The 23,665-nt window shown below is 38.3% G+C and overlaps 1 protein-coding gene across 6 annotated transcripts in view; it reads left to right on the top strand.

Moving 5' to 3' along the window:
- The first annotated feature begins 493 nt into the window (after positions 1 to 493).
- LOC107556461 (protein shisa-6 homolog) overlaps positions 494 to 23,665 on the top strand; it is a 53,861-nt gene continuing 30,689 nt past the window's right edge. For all 6 annotated transcript variants that reach the window (XM_016239583.1, XM_016239584.1, XM_016239585.1 and 3 more), the window contains exons 1-3: positions 494 to 1,311; positions 2,538 to 2,698; positions 10,542 to 10,640. In XM_016239583.1, coding sequence (XP_016095069.1) covers positions 770 to 1,311; positions 2,538 to 2,698; positions 10,542 to 10,640 — 802 coding nt within the window. In that variant the 5' untranslated portion in view covers positions 494 to 769. The remainder of the gene's footprint in view (positions 1,312 to 2,537; positions 2,699 to 10,541; positions 10,641 to 23,665) is intronic.

The raw sequence follows: 23,665 nt of genomic DNA on the forward strand, positions 1-23,665 counted from the left end.
TTATGTAACCACATAAAAGCGATGGAATTAGCTCATGAGCGTTGAAATGCATGGGTATGAAGTGCGTGAATTTATTTCTTTATTAAGATTTTGTAAATTGATAGTATATAATTTACATTTAAGCAAAACACAGGGGAAAAAAAAGGAAGTCAAACTGGCTTTTAATGCATTCACATGATTGTTCCGTCCATTAAGGCATCGAATGCACATGCAACTGTATTTCAGGTACATGTTTTCCAAATCAGATCGATATATATATTGCCATGTATGCAGTGTTTAAAAATGATACATTTACATAGGGTGTTTACATATTAGAAAATAGACTGAACCACAAGAAATGCAATCATAGATTAAAAAACAACCACGAGTGAATTTCAAATATTGATCGTAAATGCTAAACACACACCGTTAGAAATAAACGTGGCACTGCTAAATTTGAGTCTGGTGCGTTTATCAGAGTCAGTGTGCAAACGTTTAATTAGCTAACAATTAAGTTCGTCTCTACTTCTTCCCAGAGCGAGATGGGAAGCGACACGTAAAGGCTCGTTTGACAAGAGTTCGTCGGAAATCCCAGCAGTGACGCCCAGCTGAGTCAAACACATAACCGCGCTGGGGGCAGAATATCTGCTTTGAATGAATGGCGCCTTTCATCAGCATCTCCACAAGCGGCTCGTCGTCAGGGATGCGGGACTCGCGAACAGCGGAGGATCAGCGCGTCTGAAGCGGGAATCACAGAGAGCTGTCCAGGGTCCTGAAGACGCGCCGCGCCATGGGTATACGCCACTTTCTGCTGCTGCTCATTTATCTGGACCCTCTCAACGTGTTTGGCACACTGACTGCCAAACGAGCCAAACCTGCTCCCAGAAGGACTCAGAAGCCGAAGGAACTGAACGGCACCACCGTCGCACCATCCGCGTCCACGCAGCGGATCACGCAGGTCCGTCCGGCGCTCACGCACGATACCTGCCTGGGCTACTACGACGTGAGCGGCCAGTTCGACAAGGAGTTCGAATGCAACAACACCGACCATCGCTACTGCTGCGGCTCGTGTTACTTGCGATTCTGTTGCCAGTTTAAAGGCAACCGGTTGGACCAGAGAGCATGCAAGAACTACCACAAGCCTGACTGGGTGAAAACTGTGCCCCCGTCTCCTGTTCCAACAGGTGACACTTACGATCCGAGTATGGACCAAACAAGCACCGCGGTCTACATCACCTGCGGTGTCATTGCTTTTATTATAGTCCTTGGGGTTTCCACTAAAGTCGCGTATGACAAAGCAACGCAGCCACCTCAGGAAATGAACATTCACAGGTGAGCGCCTCGCATTCATTCTCCTTCAACTCCAGGCTTCTAAACTCTTCCTAACGAGATCAAATTCTCATTTGCATATTATCAGAGCTTCGGAGTGATTGATAACGTTGCAAGTGGACTGGATAGAAGAGCTCTCACCATCTGCAGTATCTGCAGCTCTTTTGTTACTCCATATGGAATATCACACATGCTAACAGGGCTGTGATCAAAATTCCAAGCAGAGTTTTAATAATATGCGCCGATAGCGCTATAGAGCCAAGCACACACCCTTTATTTCTGTGTTTGGGTGAGAGGGTTTATGCTTCATTACAGACGCTTCAATGTTCCCCTTCATTTGGTGGGCACAACAAGCACAGATTCATCACAGTGTCTGCCTGTCTGGACACAGAAACCACACACCGTTCACGCACGACACGACAATCGCTCCGTGTTCATTGGCCAGTTGGTTTATTAAACTGGATTGGCAGCTCTGAGGCTGAGGGCTTCAGAACATTTTAATTGTGCTGTGAGAAAACAGTTCCCTCAATCACAAGTTTGGGATCTGGTTATGTTATATGCAGATGTGCAATCAATTTCCATAGGGAAAGAAAAAAAAAACAGAGAAAAATGTCATAAAATAGAATTGCTGCAGTTCTTCCTGCAGCCTATATGAATGTGTCTGAGCTTCACGCTCAAATCCTGTGGAACGGACTGCCAACTGTCCGCCCTTTTCCAGTTTACATGAACAGGTGAATGTATAAAATATCCTTTAGTCAGACGTCTTGCTCTGGTGGTAGAAATAATGTCTGCTAGGGCATTAAACTGGCCTGTATTATATAGTCTGCGCACAAATAAACACCAAGAAGCAAACAAACAAACTGAGAATGCATGTAATAGGAAAGAGTGCTGTTGACTCTTCTGTCAGTTCAGCTACTGCAGGGTAACAAATGCAAAAATAATTCAGTTTCTCTGGTAACAGTAAACATTTACAGAGCTAACAGTGACTGTCATAATACAGCTCTGAATTCACATCCTCTGGGCTTCCTATATATACCAGGTGCAACTCTGAGAATATTGAAATGTGGCTCACTGGTGATTAAACATTTATCTATAGATGTTCTTTCTTTATTTCTGTACAAATCCAATGGAATTAGAGTAGAGAGTAGCTGGAGGTGATCTTTCACCCAAACATTGGAAAGGTGTTGTTGTTGACTTCATATCGTATAGTTCTCCATTTTTCTCCACAGAGCCCTAGCAGATATTCTTAGACAACAAGGACCCATTCCTATATCTCAATACGACTGTGAGAACTTTGCGGCGATGAACAGCTCATCCAAAGATAACACTCCGCAGCGCGCGGGCTCCAAAAACCACTACACCCCAGTCCACAGCTCCAAATCCAATCACGGTAAGCGGCCTGATGCTGTTCAAACGAATGAGTTACTTTCATGAAATATATGACTGATTTACGTGAGCTCTGTTCCAAATTCTGTTCCTTTTAATGCATTCAAAGCATCACAGGACCTCATAAGTGACCAATGGGGAACAATCTTCATAGGCAGAAACTACACATGCCACAACTGATTGGTGTTAACATCTTTCTAAGCTAACAGCATTACACTCTAAAACTCATAAAACACATAGCATGAACAAAATATTGGATAAAAAAGTTTTCAATAGATATTTCTTTGCATGTTTTTGTGATTATTTATTTATTTTATGAATAATCTTCTTTTCCCCTCTGAGCTTGAATGCATGCATTCTCGGATTACTGCCTTAGCATTTTGCCAAAACGAGACATCAGAGTTGGCAGCATAAATTAAACCAGCTACCTTTTGGAACAGCATTTGCATCTGCAGCCCTCCTATGATGCCTTAAATGTTGTCTCTGTGGGCTGCTCACTAGGTTTTGGAACAGAGCACTGCACAACCTTCAGTAACAGTTGTGATATTGGCATATAGGAGAATATGTATCGGGGGCTTGTTGTTGGATTGCGTATGTTGCGCTGCAGACCATGTGCTAGATGCCTGTCAGTCAGATGGTTTATATTTCATGCTGTTCTCATTGCAGCATGTGTTTCAGCCCTGCCACGTGTAATCTGCCAGGTTAACGCTTGGTAAACGTCTGACTTCTACATGCCATATTTAAATGGGAGTCAATTAAAGACGAGCCATAAAGATCCGCCTCCTCTCAATTGTGTTTGGATTGAAGGCTGCGCTGTATTTCATTATGTTCAAGGTCAAGAGGGACTTCAGAGCATTGTTGGACGTTCTCATGAGTTATGATCGCACAAACGGCAGTTTTGACTTGAGGGAGATAAATGTCACTCATATGGCAACAACAGCAAACTGAAGGCAGTTTATATTTAAGGCCTATCCCTCTCTTCAGCTCTTGAAACTCTTGAAAAATGTGATTTAAGTGAGAGTTATGCTGCATGTTTTCCATATCCTCATTACAAAGCGACCTTGTAGTGCAGGATGATGTAAATGATATCACTTGACTCCTGACCTGGGATCAGGGTCGATATGAGACTGTGAAATGCACTGCAGCTCATTAGCCCAAGATCTTTAGGATCCTTTCTCCATTTGTTGCCTTTATAGAAATATTCCTGGTTCGACACAAGTTTAACAGCATTTGTGGCATGATGATGATTACCTCAAAACAAAATTGATGTTAACAGACGAATTTCATTGAAGAAATCTGGGTTACAGTGAGGCCAATTTTGGAGGATTTAAAAGTAAGACTGTGAATCTTATAACTGTAGAAAAGCACTTACATAATTCTTCTGTTAAAATATCTGTATTATTTGAGCTGAAATGTGGTTTAAAGTCATTTTGAGGTTTAAACATTATGTTTTCAAGCAAGTGAAGTTGTATTTGACTTTAGACAGGAAAGGTAGGTAACTGATTTTATTTTATTTTTTACACAAAATCATGGTAACAGGTATATTGTGGCTATACCTGTTTACCTATATGTGTACCTATATCTGTTTGCGTGTTGTGGCTATACTATTGAAACACACACACACACACACACACACACACACACATATATATATATATATATATATATATATATATATATATATATATATATATATATATTAGTGCTGTAAATCAATTAAAAAATAACTAATTCATAATTTTTAAGTTCTTTCATTTTAAAAACGTTTTTTTCTGAAATTAATCATGTTTTTAAATATACTTTATATCGCAATAATTTCACATTCAATCTTCAAATGAATGTAGAAACAACATAGACAATATATTTTTAATATTTGTTTAGTGGCATATTTTGTATGACTGAAGGTGAGTATCACTGATATCAATACTACTGATATCTCTAGGAAATCGTTATTTTTCTCCTAATATTTAACCATTGACTATATATAATGTTGAATATACTAACATTACAGTATAATTGAGAGCTATCAATTTGAACATTTATTGGACTTCTAATTTAAGTGAATTTAAAACAATTTTCACATAAACCCATTTGAATAAATATCATATTTACCTGTGCCTTTCAGCAAGTAGGAAATATACAGAAATTGATGTTATCAATCACTAGTAAATTCTAGATGAAACATAGATGAATCCTTAAAGCAACAAAAGTTATTGTTTTTTATTTTCTTCTTTGATTAACAGACATCACAGCAGCTGGGTTATTAGGTTATTTGGCTGCTATTACTTTAAGAGCTGCTGCTGCTGAACGTGACATGGATCTGACATGCATGCTTGTAGTTTAATTCGCGCTTTAATATGAAATGATACAGGCTACAGTACAGCGCGCACCGCCGCATTTGTGCGTGCAATTGAAGATTGCATCTGTACCGTTTTCTGCACTCGTTTGACTAGCACCTGGCGTTGAGGCGAGGTGGAGTGCGCGTCTGGAAAGTCTTCTGATTGATGTTTTCGTAAAGACTTTCTGCCTCTAAATAAATGCAATTCTTGTCAAAAAAAGAGAGACAGAAGCAGCAGTTGTGAGTGGGGAGGCCAACCCTATAGCTCTGGCCCTGCCTTAAAGATTTTTAATGCTGTTAAACTGGATATATATATAATTGAACAAACATATATATAAACATATATATATATATATATTTCTTTTTTACAAATTGACCCATTCACTTCTATTTTAATTGCATCACTGTAACCCAAAGCTTTGCTTTTTCTGAATTATTTTTATTTTTAGTCAAAATTATTATTATTTTTTGTGGTAATCAATGTTATGCCACAAGTGCTGATGGTATTTGTATTCGCTGATGTATTTTTGCACACATTGATGCAGCTGTGTGTTCATGTAGGACGCTGTGAGCTGGAGCTATGCTGGGTGACTTTGTGTTGTCAGCCATGACAGAGCCTAACAACATCTCATTCCCAGGGAGTGGAGCCAGTATTTTCACCAGAGACCCCCAGTCCTGTCCCGGGTCGATGTTAAGGGACAGCGACAGCCTCTACAGAAGCGTGTGTAATTGGCATACAGATTGGAGTGCGATGTACTGAGAGCATCTACTGAATCAACTCAAAGAGAAAATGCATATTCACATGCCCAGATGCACAAGAGCGTTTATTGGAGGGAAAGACATTGGTCTAAATTATTGTTATAACATGATCTGAGGGAATAATCCGGGTTTCCATTACCCGACTGTGAATAATTTGTGTATTCATAGTATACGCTAACACAACTGGACTCATGCAGGATATTATAAAATGGCAGCTGTGGGAAAGTGTAAAAATGCTTGACATGGTGCAGGATGCACTGAATGTTTGCAGTCAGGTGATTAAAGAACGATTTGACATTGAGAATGCATAAAATATTTGATTAGAAGTATACCCGATGAACACATAATAACAGAGCCTCATTTTTTTTCAGAGTTGCCGAAGGAAAGTAGTGCATCAGCAGCTCAGTGAATGTGCTTCTGTATGTGTTTGCTCAAATATTGCTTTAAGAGAGCAGCATCGCATGTATAAAATGTGTCTAGCTTATTAAACTCTGATGTAATTAGTTTAATTAAGATGTGGAGCGCCAATGGGCAAGTTCATAATGATACGGCTCTACACATTTTTGAACTTATTGCCTCCTCATCTCTACACTTAGCAATTAATATCAAAGTTGGACGGACCATAAAAACTTAGTGGAGTAGCGGCTGTGATTTCTCCCTGTGGTTTGCGAAGCCTTACCTGCGTCCCACATGAGCGCATGAGAGCTGGAGGCACTGACGTGTTTCTCCTCCGGCACATCATCACAGGAAAAGCATCACAAGGACTCTCGCTAATGGTGTCCGGCTCTGAAGTCATTATCATTTAGACGGCGTCGGATTCTTGCCCCTGTGGCAAGGTTGAGCACACTTTTAGGGATTTCCTTAGGGGGGCAATATAACAGTCTGTTAAATTCAGCTACATAGTCATGTAACGGCACAGCGTAATGAATTCTCTGCAAGACAGCTCACCTGTGCACGAGATGCTTTGGGCTTCTCGGGGTTTAGTGTGAAAGAAGTTTATTGTGGCTTTATTGCATTCTCTACCCCCTGCCTCATGTTCATTTATTTGATTCAGAGGACTGTGTCAGATCTTTCCCTTACCTGAGTGCTATGCTGTTGTTTTTTCTGTTTGTCCAACTGTTCCTAGTGATCCAAAGCAAAAGGCTGAACATGCAGGCTCTCAGTATGAGAATCTGTCCGTCTCTGAAGCCTCTGTAAATAACATTTTTTAACATAGTGCTTCCTGCAGCTCAACCTTTTGATTCTTCGGCCTTGTACATCCTGTTGTGCTTGTTATTTAGCTATTAAAAGCACACGTTCTTGGATTAATTAACTATTAACCATATAAAGCATATTTAATACATTTCTAAGGCTTCTAAATGATCAACAGGATCAAAACGTTGTTTTTAATCTTGTCGTACACAAACTACTTCATGCTTTTTGTCGACTGATTGATAGTTTAGACCTTATAATCAAGTCAAAGGTATTAGGTTTCAGTTGTACAAATGTCCACCTTCAGCTCGTGCTTAACGGGTTTTTTTGCTGTCAAATGTTTACAGATTTTTATCAAGTAAACATAAGAATAACTTTGATATTGTTAGTAATATTTCCAGATGAACACTTTATTTTTCTTTACTATCAAGAGTGAGTCTAAAATATGATCATCGGGATTTTGAGGAACATTTGTTTCCAGAAGCTTCACTTTCCTCATTCATGTTCCTCATTGGAAGAATGATCTTCCCAAGTCTCCAAAACCTCTTAGATCTTTTGAGGAACGTTTATTTGTTCATCCCTCAGTCATCATTGGATTGCATTGCATTGTATATTTTGATCATTTAAATATCATCTAACTGAGACATATTATTGGAGATATGACTAGTGGCGACTGATATTTCTAGCATTTTATGTAAGTATCTGCTATACTGTTATAAAGATCTCATTGATTTACATTATAAGCATCAGAATTTAATTTGATAAATATCAGCATCTGATATTTGAAACAATGATACACAATACATGATACAAAAACATGAAGCACATATGCAAACCTTTTTAGATTTTGTCTAATGGTTCAGTAATGTTCCATTCAATTTTTTTCTGACTGTTATTTAATGTGTAAGTCTTTATGTAGCTGAACTTGCATTTATAACAGTATACAATAGTATTATAATGTCTATTTTCAAAAAAATCTTCTTTTGTGTTTGGTCCCTCCTTATATTAGGTGCCCTTAAATTTTATGTACTTACATTTAAATGATAATTTTTATTATTGTGTGCATACATGTTTTACATTGTACTTATAATGAGAAAAAAATACACCTGCATGTAATTACATCTGTAATTCTTTTTTGACAAATACATTTATACTTTATTATTTACTTATTTATTTGACAAATACAAATACATTTATAATTACACTGTTGACCCATCCCTTACACCTTAACCCACCCTTAAGCCTGAACTTACCACTAAACCCATCCCTAACTTTACCCGTATCCCACCTCAATAGCCAGCCTGGTCTCATGTTTATATGTAGGTATTAATACGTAACATTTACAAGCACAAAACGTACATTTTTGTACGTTTTTATTCATGCTAAAACGTACAATTTAGACGTATTTCAACGTTTAAAACGTACAAATCGCTACGTGTTTTTAGCTAAAAAACGTCAAATATTTACGTATCTTTTATATCATTAAGATATTCGTATCAATGCATTTTTATCATTTTATCAATAAGCGATTTAGATTTTTAGACCCCTTAACCTACCTCCAAACCTAAACCTACCCATTTTACAGCGAATATGCATTTTTATAATTTTATTAATACGCAATTTAGATTTTTAGACCCCTTAACCTACCCCCAAACCTTAACCTACCCATTTTATAGCGAATATAAAAGGATATAAAACGCAAATGACCGAAATATGCAGGGAAATAACCATTTTAGTAACAATATAGCATTAAAATATTTTTATAGTCTCTAATCCCACTCCTACTTATAAACCTAAACATTTCTGTACAGTATAAAAAACATGACAGACAGATAAATGCAATTACAATCATTTATTTATTGCAAAAATGTCAAAAGCAGCACCAAATGTAATCCAAATGATGCGTTGCACCCGCAGTCCTCTCTGGCGGAATACATTAGGTTTGTGTGATCCAGAGCAGAATTGATATTGTTAATCGCTGAAAATATTATCCAGATAATTTTCCCTGATCCACTCCGTGAACTCGTGAAGGCGCGCTATTCAAACACACCTCACCAGAAACATAGCTTGTCGCAAACTGTGACGAATGCAGGTGAGAGCCAATGAGCAGCACTACTTTGTAGCTAGATTTAGCGACTTCCCCGCCCCTTTTGAGACTTTTTTCAAAAGTTTAGGGACAAATATAGCAACTTCTTGGACAAACCTTATCTAAGTTCTCATCTTGCCCACTGATCTATGTTCATCTTTATATAGATCAGTGAATTTGCCATTGTGATGTCATCTAGTGACATTTAGCTACCAGTTTTAGCTACTTTCAATTGAAAGCAGTTGGCAACACTGCCAATGAGCGTTCGATTATCCTGCCGTAAAACCTGTCGTTTGAAGCGGCAACATTTGAATTTGTAAAGAGCACATCAGTCAGTGCGGGCTTTGCTGCTTACGGTCACTAGACTCGCTGCTCGGGATGGAGAAGAAGATCGCAGAATAAAGGCTTGGATTTGGGTCTGTTCCTCGCAGTCGTATGGATTCGGAAGGTTTGGATTACAGCGCACGAATAAAATTGTTTCATTTCGTAATTATGTTGCGTTTTTGGTGTATTTTATAGTTCTATTGTTAGTCACAGCATGTTGGGAAAAAACGCCTTTTGTGATCTATGGCAATCAAAGTAAACATTATATGACAAGTAAAGGTTAAACGATTGCAGAAATGTTATTTATTAGAAGGTTTAAAGTGAAGTCTGAAGGCATATTCTTGGAAACGAGCTGGCAGCAGAAATCACACAACTAAACGAAATGTTATCATTTCATAAGTAAACCAGTAAACAAGCTAATTCATATGACAACTAAAAACGAATCAAATTAATGCCACGATTTCAATATTCATAAGGATTCATTTTTAGGTGTCGTCAATACGTCAATTTTATACGTTTAGATGCTGAAAATACGCCAGTATTGTACATTTTAAGTAAATGTACGTTTTATAGAACCACGTTACGTAAAATACATATGAATTATCATGAGATCACGTTGCAATAGCAGCAAAAATATTTTACAATACAGTATGAACACAATAAGTACATTTCTGATAGAAGTTAAGGCCACCTAATATAAAGTGGGACCCTGTAATTTATGGGTGGATATTGTGTACAGTTTTAGGAATTAAAAACATTAGATTCTGTGTTCACTAAAGCCCAGAAACACTTAGATATGCTGCCTAGATTTGAGTGACCGTGACTGCACTGAACTCCCAGATGGTGCTCAAGGTGATCGTCCGACTTTTCTGACTCCTGCATGTACATGCTGGTATTTCATTGATAATTAGCATGTCAAGAATAAATATAACACCTCAGACGGTGCCAGCATCTAATATTCTCATGACAGAGCAGCGTGTTGTTGGGCGGACAAGGTGACTTTACCTATGAATTATGGAAAGTCATAAGTCTTGAAATGCACTGGGAATTTGGCTTGTTATGCTGCTGACGGCTGTTTACCTTGGAAGAAAAAAGTGTGACAAGACGCTGAGTGATCTTCTACATTAATGTTCTGGTGTCCATTTACAGGAGCACATTACTCGAAGGAGAGCACTCGAGGCGGCGGCCATGACCTTCACAACTTCATATCATCTGGCTTTGTGACGCTTGGCCGGAGCCACGTAAAAGGTAACAGGATTCTATATCGCCGCTTAATGACACTGAAATCATTCGTCCATAACAAAGAAGGTGTAAACTAAATCTAACGTTTATTTCTCAACATGTTGGCTAGGAATTCACAGTGCTGGTTGCCAGCACTGAATCTGGCTTGATCTGAGACCCTAGGTATACCCTTTTTTAGGTATATTCGTAATTCTAAGCACACTTCCACTGTTTAACCACTATGCAAAGCAAAATAAATCTTTCTTCAATCAGTATTTCTTTCTGTAAAAATTGCGACGGGAAATGACCTCCGATGACCTCTCATACGTACGGCAAAAGATAAAGAAGATTTCAATTTTTCAGTTCATGACTCTTTTGATATTGAGTAGTTTATTGTATGAGCTTCGCATGTCGCCAAGAAACAATCTGACTGGGTATGTGAGTGGAGCTACAGAGATTTCCTCTTCTTGCTCAAAGCTTTCTGTAGTCAGTTCACTTCACTCTGCGTTTTCCATTTTCCACTCCGCGCTTGCTCTACAGACACTGGTGAGAGAAACCTGCTCCGTCCAGCTCTTCACTGCAGCCAAACGTTGCTTCCACTCTCTACAAATCAGAGCTGTTTTATTTTCTGTTCATTTTGTGAGATCTGCAAGTTTTGCAACACTGTTTTCAAAATGTAGATGTTTAAATACACTTTAAACCCTGAATGTTGTGATTTTAGCAATAAATAGGGACCAATTCTCACTATTAACTAGTTGCTTGTTAGCATGCCTAATATTAACACATTGGCTGTTTATTAGTGCTTATAAAGCACATATTCTGCATGACCATATTCTACATGCCTAATCCTACCAAATACCTAAATTTAACAACTACCTGTAACTTACTAACTATTAATAAGCAGCAAATTAGGAGTTTATTGAGGCAAAAGTCATAGTTAATGATTTGTTAATGGTGAGAATGGTACCTTAAAATAAAGTGTGACCTAAAATTTAAATAGACATGAAAATTCAATATTTTAAAGGGGTCATATGATGCGATTTCAAGTTTTCCTTTCTCTTTGGAGTGTTACAAGCTGATTGTGCATAGATAAGATCCCTGAAGTTGCAAAGTTTAAAATCTCAAAACCAAAGAGATATTCTTTATCAAAGTTAAGACTCTGCCACGCCCCCCTAAAACGGCTCGTTCTAACACGCCCCCACATATCTAGGTCACTATGTGGGAATATTTGCATAATGCGCCCAAATGTGCAGCAAAGAAAGAAGGCGTGGTTTCAGTAATCGCAGTTATTGTTGAAGCAGCATGTCAGGGAGACGCTGTGAGTTTCGCGAAAGCAAAAGCACTTTATTTGGCCTGCCAGAAGTAGATGCATTTAGGAATCTTTAAGATTACTTACAACAGAACAGCAATGCATTTTATGGACGACAGTTTCGTGAACCTAGGAGAGGAGGTAATTCTGACTTTGCTATGACAATCTGGCGCTTCTGAATCAGCTACTGTTTTGTTATTAGTTTAAGTATTTGCTATTGACTGTTCAAATGCGGAGTTTTGCGCATCGTGTGTGTGTGTGTGCGCGCGTGTGTGAGAGAGAGAGAGAGAGAGAGAGAGACAGCGTCACATCACAGTGGAGTCAGCTGTCTTAACCGCGGCTTGTGTACTGCATCATTACTGTGTCTGACATGCGACTCTGTTCCCCTTTCGGGCTTGAACTGATGGTAAAATTTATTTTTGAAAACATTTATTTTGAAAGATGAAGGTAAGGGGCGTTACGTTTCCGACGAGTGCTTGCGGTGTTCGGCCAATCACAATGCACTGAGTCAGCTGGCCAATCAGAGCAGACTGCGCTTGTCGGAGGGAGGGACTTTGTAGAAAACGAAGCGTTTGAGAGAGGCGGGGCATAGAGGACCTACAATAATGTACAGTATTTGAAAAATAATGTGTTTTTTGAACATTAAAGCATGTCAACATATTCTGTTACACCAAATACACAAAATAATGATCTTTAAAAAAAGCATCATATGACCCCTTTAAATGAAATATTTGATTATCAATTGAATAAAAATTCTAAATTCTAAACAAAGACAGGTAGATTGATGCAAACAGTAAAAAGTCTCATGTTAGCTCTCTTTGTAGGAATTTACTAGGATTCTATAAACTTTACTGAAAATAAAACAAGACATTCTTCTAAAATACTTTTTTTTTGTCTGTTATCATCTCAACATCTGTAGTGTAACATTAGTAATCTGCGTCAGAATGTTCTATAAGCAGAACGTGGAGCGTTTTCACCAGCTGCGTGATTTTTAACACGTACATAAAACATTAAGCTTCATCTAATAGCCGGCGGTAAGTTGACTGACGTGGCAGAGCTTCTTCATCCCACATGCAGGGTCGCTCATTTACAAATCTTCCACATGTGTCAGTTCTCACTTGTGATGCAGCGATTAATATTCATGTGCTCTCTGCTGACTCAGACTGCTAACAATGAATCTACTCTGTGCAAAAGAATCGCTCATAAGAACCTGCTCATGTTTATTGCATTTCTGTAACTCCTTTAAAGGACAAAGGAAAAGAGGTAAGAAATAAGAAGTACTGGCATCTTTTGGTGTACGTGATGCGTGAAGCTCTCATGTTATCGCCATTAAAATGTTGAGATAAACATGTCATTGATTTGTATCTGACCAGTAACACATAACAACTCTTAAACACCATAGTATTCCACGGCCCAGGCCAAAATAACCATGAGAGGACTAGACAATCTCCATTAGGCCTGCATTTCAAAATTCATTTCCTCCGGTACAATGCATTGACCTAAAATCCATTTATTTTTCCGTGTCTGTCTGCCTCCACCCAGCTCAAGACATTAGTTTTTTTGGGGGTTATGTGTCTTTAGTGCCCTTTTCACAATGGCCTATTCAGCCATCTAGTCGTGGTGGAATGAACGGCTATTTTTGTTAGTCGTGAAATATGAGCAGAAAGGATATGGATGCTGCTGCAGGGTGAATGCTTTCCAGACTCCTGCATTTGAACATGACAAAAAGCACCTTTCATTTCTTAGACAGGTGCTGCAATATGAACGGCCGTGATTGCAATGCTTTGTTATTAGTGTTTTTTGGTTTTACTCATTTATAGGGACCTTATTTACATGAATGTTTGATCTTTTCTTTGGTTAAAATGATTTTTAGAAGGGATGGTTCACCCAGAAATTGTCATTAATTACTCACCCTCGTGTCGTTCCAAACCCGTAAGATCGTCATTCAACTTCAGAACACAAATTAAGATATTTTTGATGAAATTTGAGAGCTTTCTGACCCTGCATAGACAGCAAACTACCAAGTTCAAGGCCCAGAAAGGTAGTAAGGACATTGTTAAAATAGTCCATGTGACATCAGTGGTTCAACCGTAACGTTATGAAGCTACAAGATTACTTTTTGTGCGCAAAGAAAACAAAATAATGACTTTACTCAACAATTTCTTCTCTTTCCTGTCAGTCTTTGATGCATGTTCAGCAAAGTACCACAGCGCATGCCACTGATGTCACATTGACTGTTTTATCGATGTCCTTACTACCTCTCTGGGCCTTAAACGTGTCAGTTACGCTGTGGTCTATGCAGGTTCAGAAAGCTCTCGGATTTCATCAAAACTATCTTAAGTTGTGTTCCGAAGATGAACAAAGTACTTACAGGTTTGGAATGACATGAGGGTGAGTAATTAATGACAGAATTGTTATTTTGGGTGAACTGTCCCTTTCAGATGTTTTGGCAAGACATATTTTCAATATTCATCGATTTAACAATCCAATACAGGTTGTGCACAGCGGTATAACTCGTTGAGCAGACTGTACATCATTTTATGTGCGTTAAATTTAACATGCGGTCTAGCCTGAAGTCCATTGATGACAGTGATCACGTTTGATTCATTCCACCAAAACTATTGCCTCATCAGAGCGAGGCTGAGAGCAGTGAACACATCTCTCCTCTTGATAATGATGCACTAAGATCAATGGTTTTCTTTGATTCTCCCACTGTCACGATCAGACCGAGACCAGCAGTGCGTATGGGATGGGATGGGCTCACGGCCCTCTCGATAACATAAGCAGACATGTCATGGAATGTTTTTGCTCCGAGCTTTCTCTCTCAGTCTTTTCCTCTGATTGTTGCCATGCTACCAATTCTCATCCTGTGTATCATCCTCACCACTTTTGCCTCATGTTCCAAAATAGTCCAGGTTTTGAGATTCACCATGGTGATTAAAAGGGTCACTGCAGAGGAAAACTATCTAGCTGTGGTAAAACCTGTGTGCGGGCAGACCGTTGAGTGATCGAGCGTCCGCTCAGGTACATAATTACGAAGAGGCTGTTCGAATAGTGTGTTGGTCCCTGTAGGGTGAGTTACAGAGGTCACAACGAACATCGGTTTACATACGGCTGATCAAGAAAACAACCTTTTGGCAAAAGTTCAGTCATGCTAGTGTGTCATCATGCCATGTATCTTAACCCAGCTCTCAATGTCCCTGAGCTCTACTGTCTGAGTCAGTCAAAGAATGTGAACTTGAGTTATGGAATGAGATTTTTCAGTTTACCACAGTCATTATTTGCACACCCTCATGTTCCAGTCATGTAGGCTGTTTGTTTATTTCATGGAACACAAAAGGAGAAATTGCTTTTTAACATCTGTTAAAAAAACAGCCACTTGTGCGCTATATTCTGAGTCTTCTGAAGCCATATCCCTAGTGAAAAATATACTAAAATGTTTTGAAATACATTTATTTCATGCTAAGCATACTACAAATACATTTACATATTTATTTACTTAAGAAAAATACCCTGCAATTGTACTTCTAGTAAACTAAACTGGTATACTTAAATTCTGCTAAATTGGAACAACTAATTTTGTACTTTATTTGTGCGGAAGTCCAACTAAAGATATACTGAAGTATATTTAATTGTGCTAAAGTGGAACTACTGCAAGTATACTTCAGGTACTCTTTAAATATCTTGCACTGCATACAATTCTCACACAAAACACATTTTAGGATTAATATTAAGAAATGTGCATTGTGCACAAGTAGTGCTCCAAATAAAGTTTAATTCTAATTTTTAAATCACTAAGTCTCTAGCGATATGTCAGTAGATATGTTAATAGATTTGAACAATACTAAATGTATTTCAAGTATGTCATTTTTTTTTTTTTACTAGGGATGATGCTGTAGCTGTGTTTTAGAAAGACCAAACTGTGTCATTATTCACTGATAATCTTTCTCTCCAGTGACCTGCTAATGCAACCAGATCATTGAGTCAGCGAGTTACACTAGAGGACCAAATCAGTGATTAAATTGGATTGAATCAGTTGATTTATTTCACAAATTGGATTGCATTTTTCATTCACAAATCAAAGACTCCGTGACTCCAAGATTCATTTGCAGTGTTTCTTGTGTTCACTTTAGAGACTTATATTTATATTGGTGTTATGGACCACAAGCATATTTTTGGTTGTTTTGTTCCACTTAACCTTTCACAGTAAATAATGGCTAAAAACAATGACATAATTTTCATAAGTTGTCACTCTACAGTCAAACAGTATCACAGAGTGTGTCAGCAGAAAAGCTTCTCTCTGAAATGCTACACAAACAGTGCAGTGCTAATAATTATTCAAATATGTATGTAACAGAGTAATATACTGAGTGACCCAAAGTCAAGTCAAGTCAAGTCACCTTTATTTATATAGCGCTTTTAACAATACAGATTGTGTCAAAGCAACTGAACAGCATTAATTAGTAAAATAGTGTGTCAATAATGCAAAATGACAATAGTAAACACTAATTTTTCAGTTAAAGACAGTTCATCATTGAATTCAGTGATGTCAACATCCAGCTCAGTTTAAATAATATCTTTGCAATCATGTCAACGATAACGCTGGAAATGAAGTGCCCCCAACTAAGCAAGCCAGAGGCGACAGCGGCAAGGAACCAAAACTCCTTTTTTTTGTTTAGATTTTTCCCTAATGTCCCTCTCTGAGTGAGATAGCGCATCACGTTTTTAACCATTCATAAATGTTTAAGCAACATTGTTTTTTTTTGTTTTGAAATATCCATTCCAATAATAAAAGTCAGTCGTACTGATATTAAAATGCTCTTAGAGATTCTCTTATTATTCTTGAGCTGAGAACTCATTGGCATTTCTCTCCTGATATGTTAAATATAGATGATTTGCATATCGGTTTTGAAATATCTTTGTTACACACTTCGCTTTGATTGACATGACGGCATAACAACCGGTGGGTGGAAGGATTGGAGTTTAAGTGATTTATCCGTGGCTGAAAAGTTATTAACACGCACCTCCATGCTCATATAAGCAGCATCAAATCAACCTGACGGATGCCTGATTGCAGTTTATTATGTTATGGAAATATGGCACCATTCAAACCAAGGCTGCGTATGACTCAGCACCACCCTAGTGGGTTTTATAGCCTCTGGACATAAATGTTTTCCCCCCAAATGGAGTAGATTTGTAATGCATTATCGTTGTGTTTGGAAACTGATTGAGACTGTGCAAACACCACTGCAAGCCTGAATGCCGATTGTTTTTTAACAGCGATGAGGAATGTGCAATTTGCAATAGCTGATTATGCAAACAGAAGTAAACACATTAACTGGGAAAATAAAAAGAAGAGAAACAAGATCATGCTGATTGCTTAGATTCTATTTCTGAAGCTTCGTGCTTGAAGGCTTGTGAAAGCTGATTGGTCCGCTTCATTGAAACAATCTTCTGATCGGCTGCGATCAAGTCACAGCAGTTTCGCCTTCAGCATGGACAACATATTGTCATATGGTGACTGGTTAGGGCACATTGTCAAAGCAGTGATTAAAATCGGTGTCCAGGTGACCTGTCTGAGCTGTCAGAATCCTAAGCAGTGAATTCATTAGTGTGACAACAAACAAGGAAGAGCCTCCCACTGTGTCCATAAACAGCAAAGTCTCTAAATGTCAGCGCAGTCGTCCTCCGCTCCGCTGGTCCAGCTGTCTCACTCCATATTCCCAGAGTACAGCAAAACATCCATTGAAAGTCAGTTTTCATATCCTTCCAGCTCGATTTTGTTCCTCATAGTGTTCATTCACAGAGATTCATAAAACTGTGGCTAGAAATTAACAAGCATATAAATAAGAGATTATGAATGGAGAGTTTTCAATACTTCAATATCCTATATATTTGATCCATTTCTCTTTATTTTGAGATGTTTATGTTTTTTGCAGCTTTTATCTTGATTTGTATTTGCTGATTTGCTGCCGAAGCTGGCATTGAAAGCTGAGCCTCGTGTCTCATAAGGGGAAAAAGATAAAAGTTTCCATTAAAAATCAAGGTTTCTTCATTGCGTGTCGTGGGACAGAATGAGGAGGGCTAGACTTTATTTGGAAGAAGAAAAAAAACAGTAGTAGGAGAATGGGGACATTCGTGCAGATCCATTTTCTTTTATATGCTAAAGAACTTTTATGCTAATTGACAGGTCTTTCAAGAGAGTTGAAGTGTCTCGAATGGTTCATTTATTATGCAAGCGAACATCTGATCATGCACTTTTACACAAAGTTTGAGGTTAAACTAAACAAGAGATGAAGATGTTTCTTTAAATATTTTTGTGTGGTTATATTTTTGTTATTTTCCGTCTTCTCTTGTTACATGAATCCTTTCTTTTTCATATTGATGTGAAATACTCATACCCAGTTATGTAAGGGAAACCAAAAATAAAAATAAAAATCCTACTAGACCCATATGAAATTTCAAGCACGTTTCTACTGTCAAAAAGAACAAAAATTATTTCCTTTCCAAATCATTTACATGTAAGCTCTTAGGTAATTTTTTCACCACTGTGTGTTCCTCCACTTTAAACTAATAGGTTTTGTTCAGACAGATGAGCTAAAGGAGAAGAAAGAGAAAGGGGTAAATTGTGATGTTTGTTTTGGGGCTGGATTTGTTTGGGTTGCTTTGGGTTGGGGCTGGAATTGTTTGGTTTGCTTTGGTTTGGGGCTGGATTTGTTTGGGTTGCTTTGGGTTGGGGCTGGATTTGTTTGGGTTGCTTTGGGTTGGGGCTGGAATTGTTTGGTTTGCTTTGGTTTGGGGCTGGATTTGTTTGGGTTGCTTTGGTTTGGGGCTGGATTTGTTTGGGTTGCTTTGGTTTGCGGCTGGATTTGTTTGGGTTGCTTTGGTTTGCGGCTGGATTTGTTTGGGTTGCTTTGGTTTGGGGCTGGATTTGTTTGGGTTGCTTTGGTTTGCGGCTGGATTTGTTTGGGTTGAGGCTGGAATTGTTTGGGTTAGTTTGGGTGCTTGGGTTGGTTTGATTTGGGTTGTTTTGGATTAGTGCTGGGTGCGTTTGGGTTGGGTTGATTTGGATTGGGTTTGGTGGGCTCCTCACTATGATGTAAGTGCTGATGTTTTATGCATCACTTGGGATGCAGAGAGTTTTTCATGCAAATGCTCTCATCTTAGATATTTATTATCTTTGAGGAATCTGAATGTCATGTGGGAGAAAAATAAATCATTTCGGGAGCAGCATGTTGGTATTGAGACGAAGCCACTTGGCACATCATTGAACTCCAGCCAGATACTTGATACCAGCAGATTATTCACACGTAATGGAAATGAATATGTCACACTGTGCCGCACTGATTAATGTCTCTATTTTATAAGATGCTTCCTTGTACTCAGTAAACAGCACATAATGAAGCTGTTTGATTGTGTCTCCTTTGTTGTTTATTCATGGTAGGATACATAAGCCATTTACATTAGTCGTCCTTTTTGTCTCCTTTTATGTGGTACATCAAGTGGCAACCTCAGAGAGTAGCAAAATTGCCCTTAAGAATTGGTTGAAGACGTCAACATATTATATGACATAACCTTGGCTGAATAGGAAAATTTACAGTTTTGTACTGAACCATTACCAGTCCAACACATTATGGATGTGTTTCTGAAAGCATTTGGCTTTGCACTATATTGTGAGTGTAGTGATGGCTGAAGCGGTTGCAGGCATTCAGTTGCGTGTCGTGCCTAACAACGCTCTTTAGCCATGACCGTATTGACAACATCGCACAACCACGAGTGAGGCAACCATTCATAAAAAAATACCTCGGTGCTTCAATATGATATTCATTGCTGATTAATGTACTGCAGCTGTAGGGCCCTCACTGGCAGACTATAAAGCAACTTATGCTATTTGAAAAAGCAGTGCATTCAATATGACAGACAATAAATTATGGCTTTATCATTCGTCTCTTTTATTTTATTATGGTAATGTGCTAACACTGCCCTCACTTCTCCATGCTACAAATTCAATTATAAATTGTGTCAGTTCACATTGAAAGATGACTTTCTCTTTCTCGCTCCGTCAGACGTAAATGCCATTGATTGAAGTTAAAACGGACAGTAATCTGATTGTGGTTGAATGTCGGATATGCTGGACTGTATAGCTGCTTCTCAGAGCATTAATCTCAGCATGAAACAGACACTGGCGTGCTGCTAATCTCAGATGTGCACGAGGAGGAAAAGAATTTACAAACCCCCTACCAACAATGCTTTCATGAATACGTTAGCAGATGAAAGGCAAAGCAAAGAAGGAGACATGAATTACAATACTGTTTGCAAATGGCATGTTTTGTGTGTGAATGTATGCGTTTGTGATCGTGTCAGGTCAGTCTTGTTTCTAAACAGCTGACTTTTACATGAAACGCTGCCACAAAAGGACCTCACATAAAGAATCTCCTATAGATGGATTAATGTGGATTACATACCATCAAGATTTCATGAGCTCCTTCCAGACTGAATAAGCAGCCGCCACACAAGGTGACCTATTTATGGTCGGAGACATTAACCTCTTCACAAAACGTATTATTTCACACTTAATGGCTCGAAGAAGCGAGCATATCATATTTGGAAAGTGAAATATAAATAATATCCTTCCCAGCACACTTTCTTGACCTTACGAGCGTATTGCTTGACACCTGCAAGGTAAACGCGTTTTGGTTTGTAATCTATTATTCATATGGAAGCTGCGGGAATAAAGACAGTGGAAAGCAGAGCTCATCCCACCCGATCCATTCTCACTTGCAGTGGAAAAGCACACAAATGCAATGAGAACGGAAAGTGCTGTTCCGTCTGGAATCAGAGTTAGACTCATCGCTCTGAGCACCGGGCTCACGTTCAATTCTGTATGTTTTGGTGCTTGGGATCCAGTTAGCTCTTTCACAGATTTCTGTGGTCCCCATAATAATGTTGGTTGTTTCTGTATAGGCCTATATCAGGGTAAATGACATGACACTCTATTAAATTATTCTAAATGTGCAATTTGTGCATACTTTAATTTGAATGTAGCTCTTTCACGATTAGCATGCTTTTAATTTCTGAACTAAAACTCATTTTGATATACGTCAAATATGTCAGAGTGATACAACTGTCCTGATACCATGAAGAAGAAGAAAGCCTAACCAATGATATGGTGTGACCAACATGCAGAATAAAAATACATGAAACATGAAATACATGAAATTACATCACATTCAGGAGTCCTGTAGACTCTCATGAATGTGTGTCAAGACTAATGCAGCCTTTTAATGAATTACAAAAAAAAAAAAAATGATATACACAATGTTCTATACACAAACATGTTTTAATAATTGATAGTGTAGTAAAATAAAATTAAAATCTGTAAATTCTAGAAAATGATTAGTGAAAGTGAACTTGCTCTCCTGTCACTTAAAAATACATTGAGCATAATGATAATGCAAAGAAGAACATGATGAATGTTCTTTCATCAAGAAAGATGCACTTGTCCACTGGCCCAAAGCTAAAACGGAAAAAGCAGTGATGAAGTAGTGAAAAATTACATTACAATTTAGGTACTTCAAAAACAGAATAAACAAATTATTGGTTGTTATCATTTCAGTAGCAGACAATTAATTAATTTAATTAATTAACGTAATTTATTTATTTTTAGTGCCTTCTGGGATGCTATAACACAAAAACAAAAACATCACAGAATCAGTGGCAAATTCTAATATATATGTGTCTGTATGAGTGTGTGTGAGAGAGTGTGTGTTTACGAGAGCGTAAAGTGTGTCCATGAGGCTTTTCCGTGCCAGCTGTGTGTGGATAATTGCCTCATTACAGTTTTCATTGGTGCCCATTTTGAAATTGCACAAAATGTGTGAAAGACCTGGGAAGGACATTGTGCTCCCTCTAAAAAAAATCACTTTCATGCCTCCTCTGTGGTAAACAGGGCAGCTAGTTTTCAAATCGACGATTCTCATGTTGCACAGCAGAGTTCTCTTCCGGTTAATGCATTAGGCTTACTCCACCCCAAAATGAATATTTTGTCATTAATCGCTTACCCCCATGTCGTTCCAAACCCGTAAAAGCTTTGTTCGTCTTCGGAACACAGTTTAAGATATTTTAGTCACAAGCCTCCTGGTTTTCATCCAAAATATCTTAAATTGTGTTCCGAAGACGAACAAAGCTTTTATGGGTTTGGAACGACATGGGGGTAAGTGATTAATGACAACATTTTCATTTTGGGGTGGAGTAACTCTTTAGTATAAGTGTTGCAGGAGATCTTGATAAGTTTTGCAAGCGTGGCTTGTGAAATGGGCAGGTTTGTCACTCTGAACATCCCTGAAGTGCACGTTACGTAACTCTCATCCTCTCTGAGCACTAATAAACACAGGCCTAGCAAGAGCTCATGAGTTCAGTCCGACTCCCACTGAGACTCTGAGTGCTGGATATGTAGGCTAATGGATGGAGGGTCCTTTATGCCATTCTCCAGCACAATGAATGCTTCAGACGGGACACTTACAATAGCCTAGATTTGGAGAAGTTGAGTGCAATTTGATGGATCAGCGCAATCACTCCTCAGGGGAAGGGTTGAGAAAATCTGTTTTGATAATCTTATACGTGCAAACAATCATACGCAAGTGGGTTACACTTTATTTCCTTAATCCGCTTTAGACTTTCCACTAACTAGAAGTAACTTTGCATCTATATCTCAGCTAACTCTGATTAGAGTATTAGTAGACTGTCTAGGGTTCAGGTTAGTAGAATAAGTTGACATGTACTTGCAAAATTCATTATAGTCAGTCGAATGTACATCAGAATAAAGTTTTATCAGATATTAGACAGTCTACTGATACTGATAGAATAACACGTTCTCACTCCCAACTCGTCACATATTGATGCTTGGTCAGGACCACTTGACGTCACATTTTGATGCTCAAAGTACCCCTTTAGCATAATTTTTCGACGTGCAGGGTCCTCCGTTGTTTTCAGTTGTTTGTCGTATTTTAATGGTTTGCATGCATTTGTAAAAAAACTGAAATAATTTGATATAAATTTATACTTTCATTGGAGAAACTAACCCTACCGCTACCCTAAACCTACCCACTTCAGAACAATATAAAACACGTAGCAGGCAAATAAAAGTACAGTAACAGGTATTTATTGCAAAAACTGTCCATAAAAAAGCAGTATAAAAGCATTACAAACACGTCGTGCTACATTCCAAGTCTTACAATGCCATACAATGTCTTTATGCAAAGAAGAGAGTAATACATAAGGTTTTAATTGCTGAAAATGATCCCGCTCCGTTAACATGCTCACATCTCATTCAAAAAGATGTTCTAGTGGCATGACGCAATTGGTCACGAGACACACAAGAGCCAATAGCATTTCACAACCAAGGCTGACGTAAGGCTTCTTCTGGCGGTATTTTTTTAAGTTGCGCACAGACTGCAGCACACAGGATGAGCTTGACGGAAATCACGTCTAATCCTCTCACAAATCAATTGTTTTGCCATGGAAGACTTGGAATATTAGTACTTTTTGAATAAATTATGACTGTAGTTGTATCTGCCAGTTACAGTATATCTTGTGTTTTATTGATAAATGGTAGGTTTAGGGGCAGGGGTTGGGTTACGTGCTCATAAATGTGTAAATAGTGTAATATAAATAAAACTGTTGTGACTGTTTACATTGAAAAATCACACCCCAACATATATGCAATAATGGAAATATTATTACC

The sequence above is a fragment of the Sinocyclocheilus grahami genome, unplaced genomic scaffold, assembly GCF_001515645.1.
Source record: "Sinocyclocheilus grahami isolate Dianchi unplaced genomic scaffold, SAMN03320097.WGS_v1.1 scaffold569.1, whole genome shotgun sequence".
NCBI lineage: Eukaryota > Metazoa > Chordata > Actinopteri > Cypriniformes > Cyprinidae > Sinocyclocheilus > Sinocyclocheilus grahami.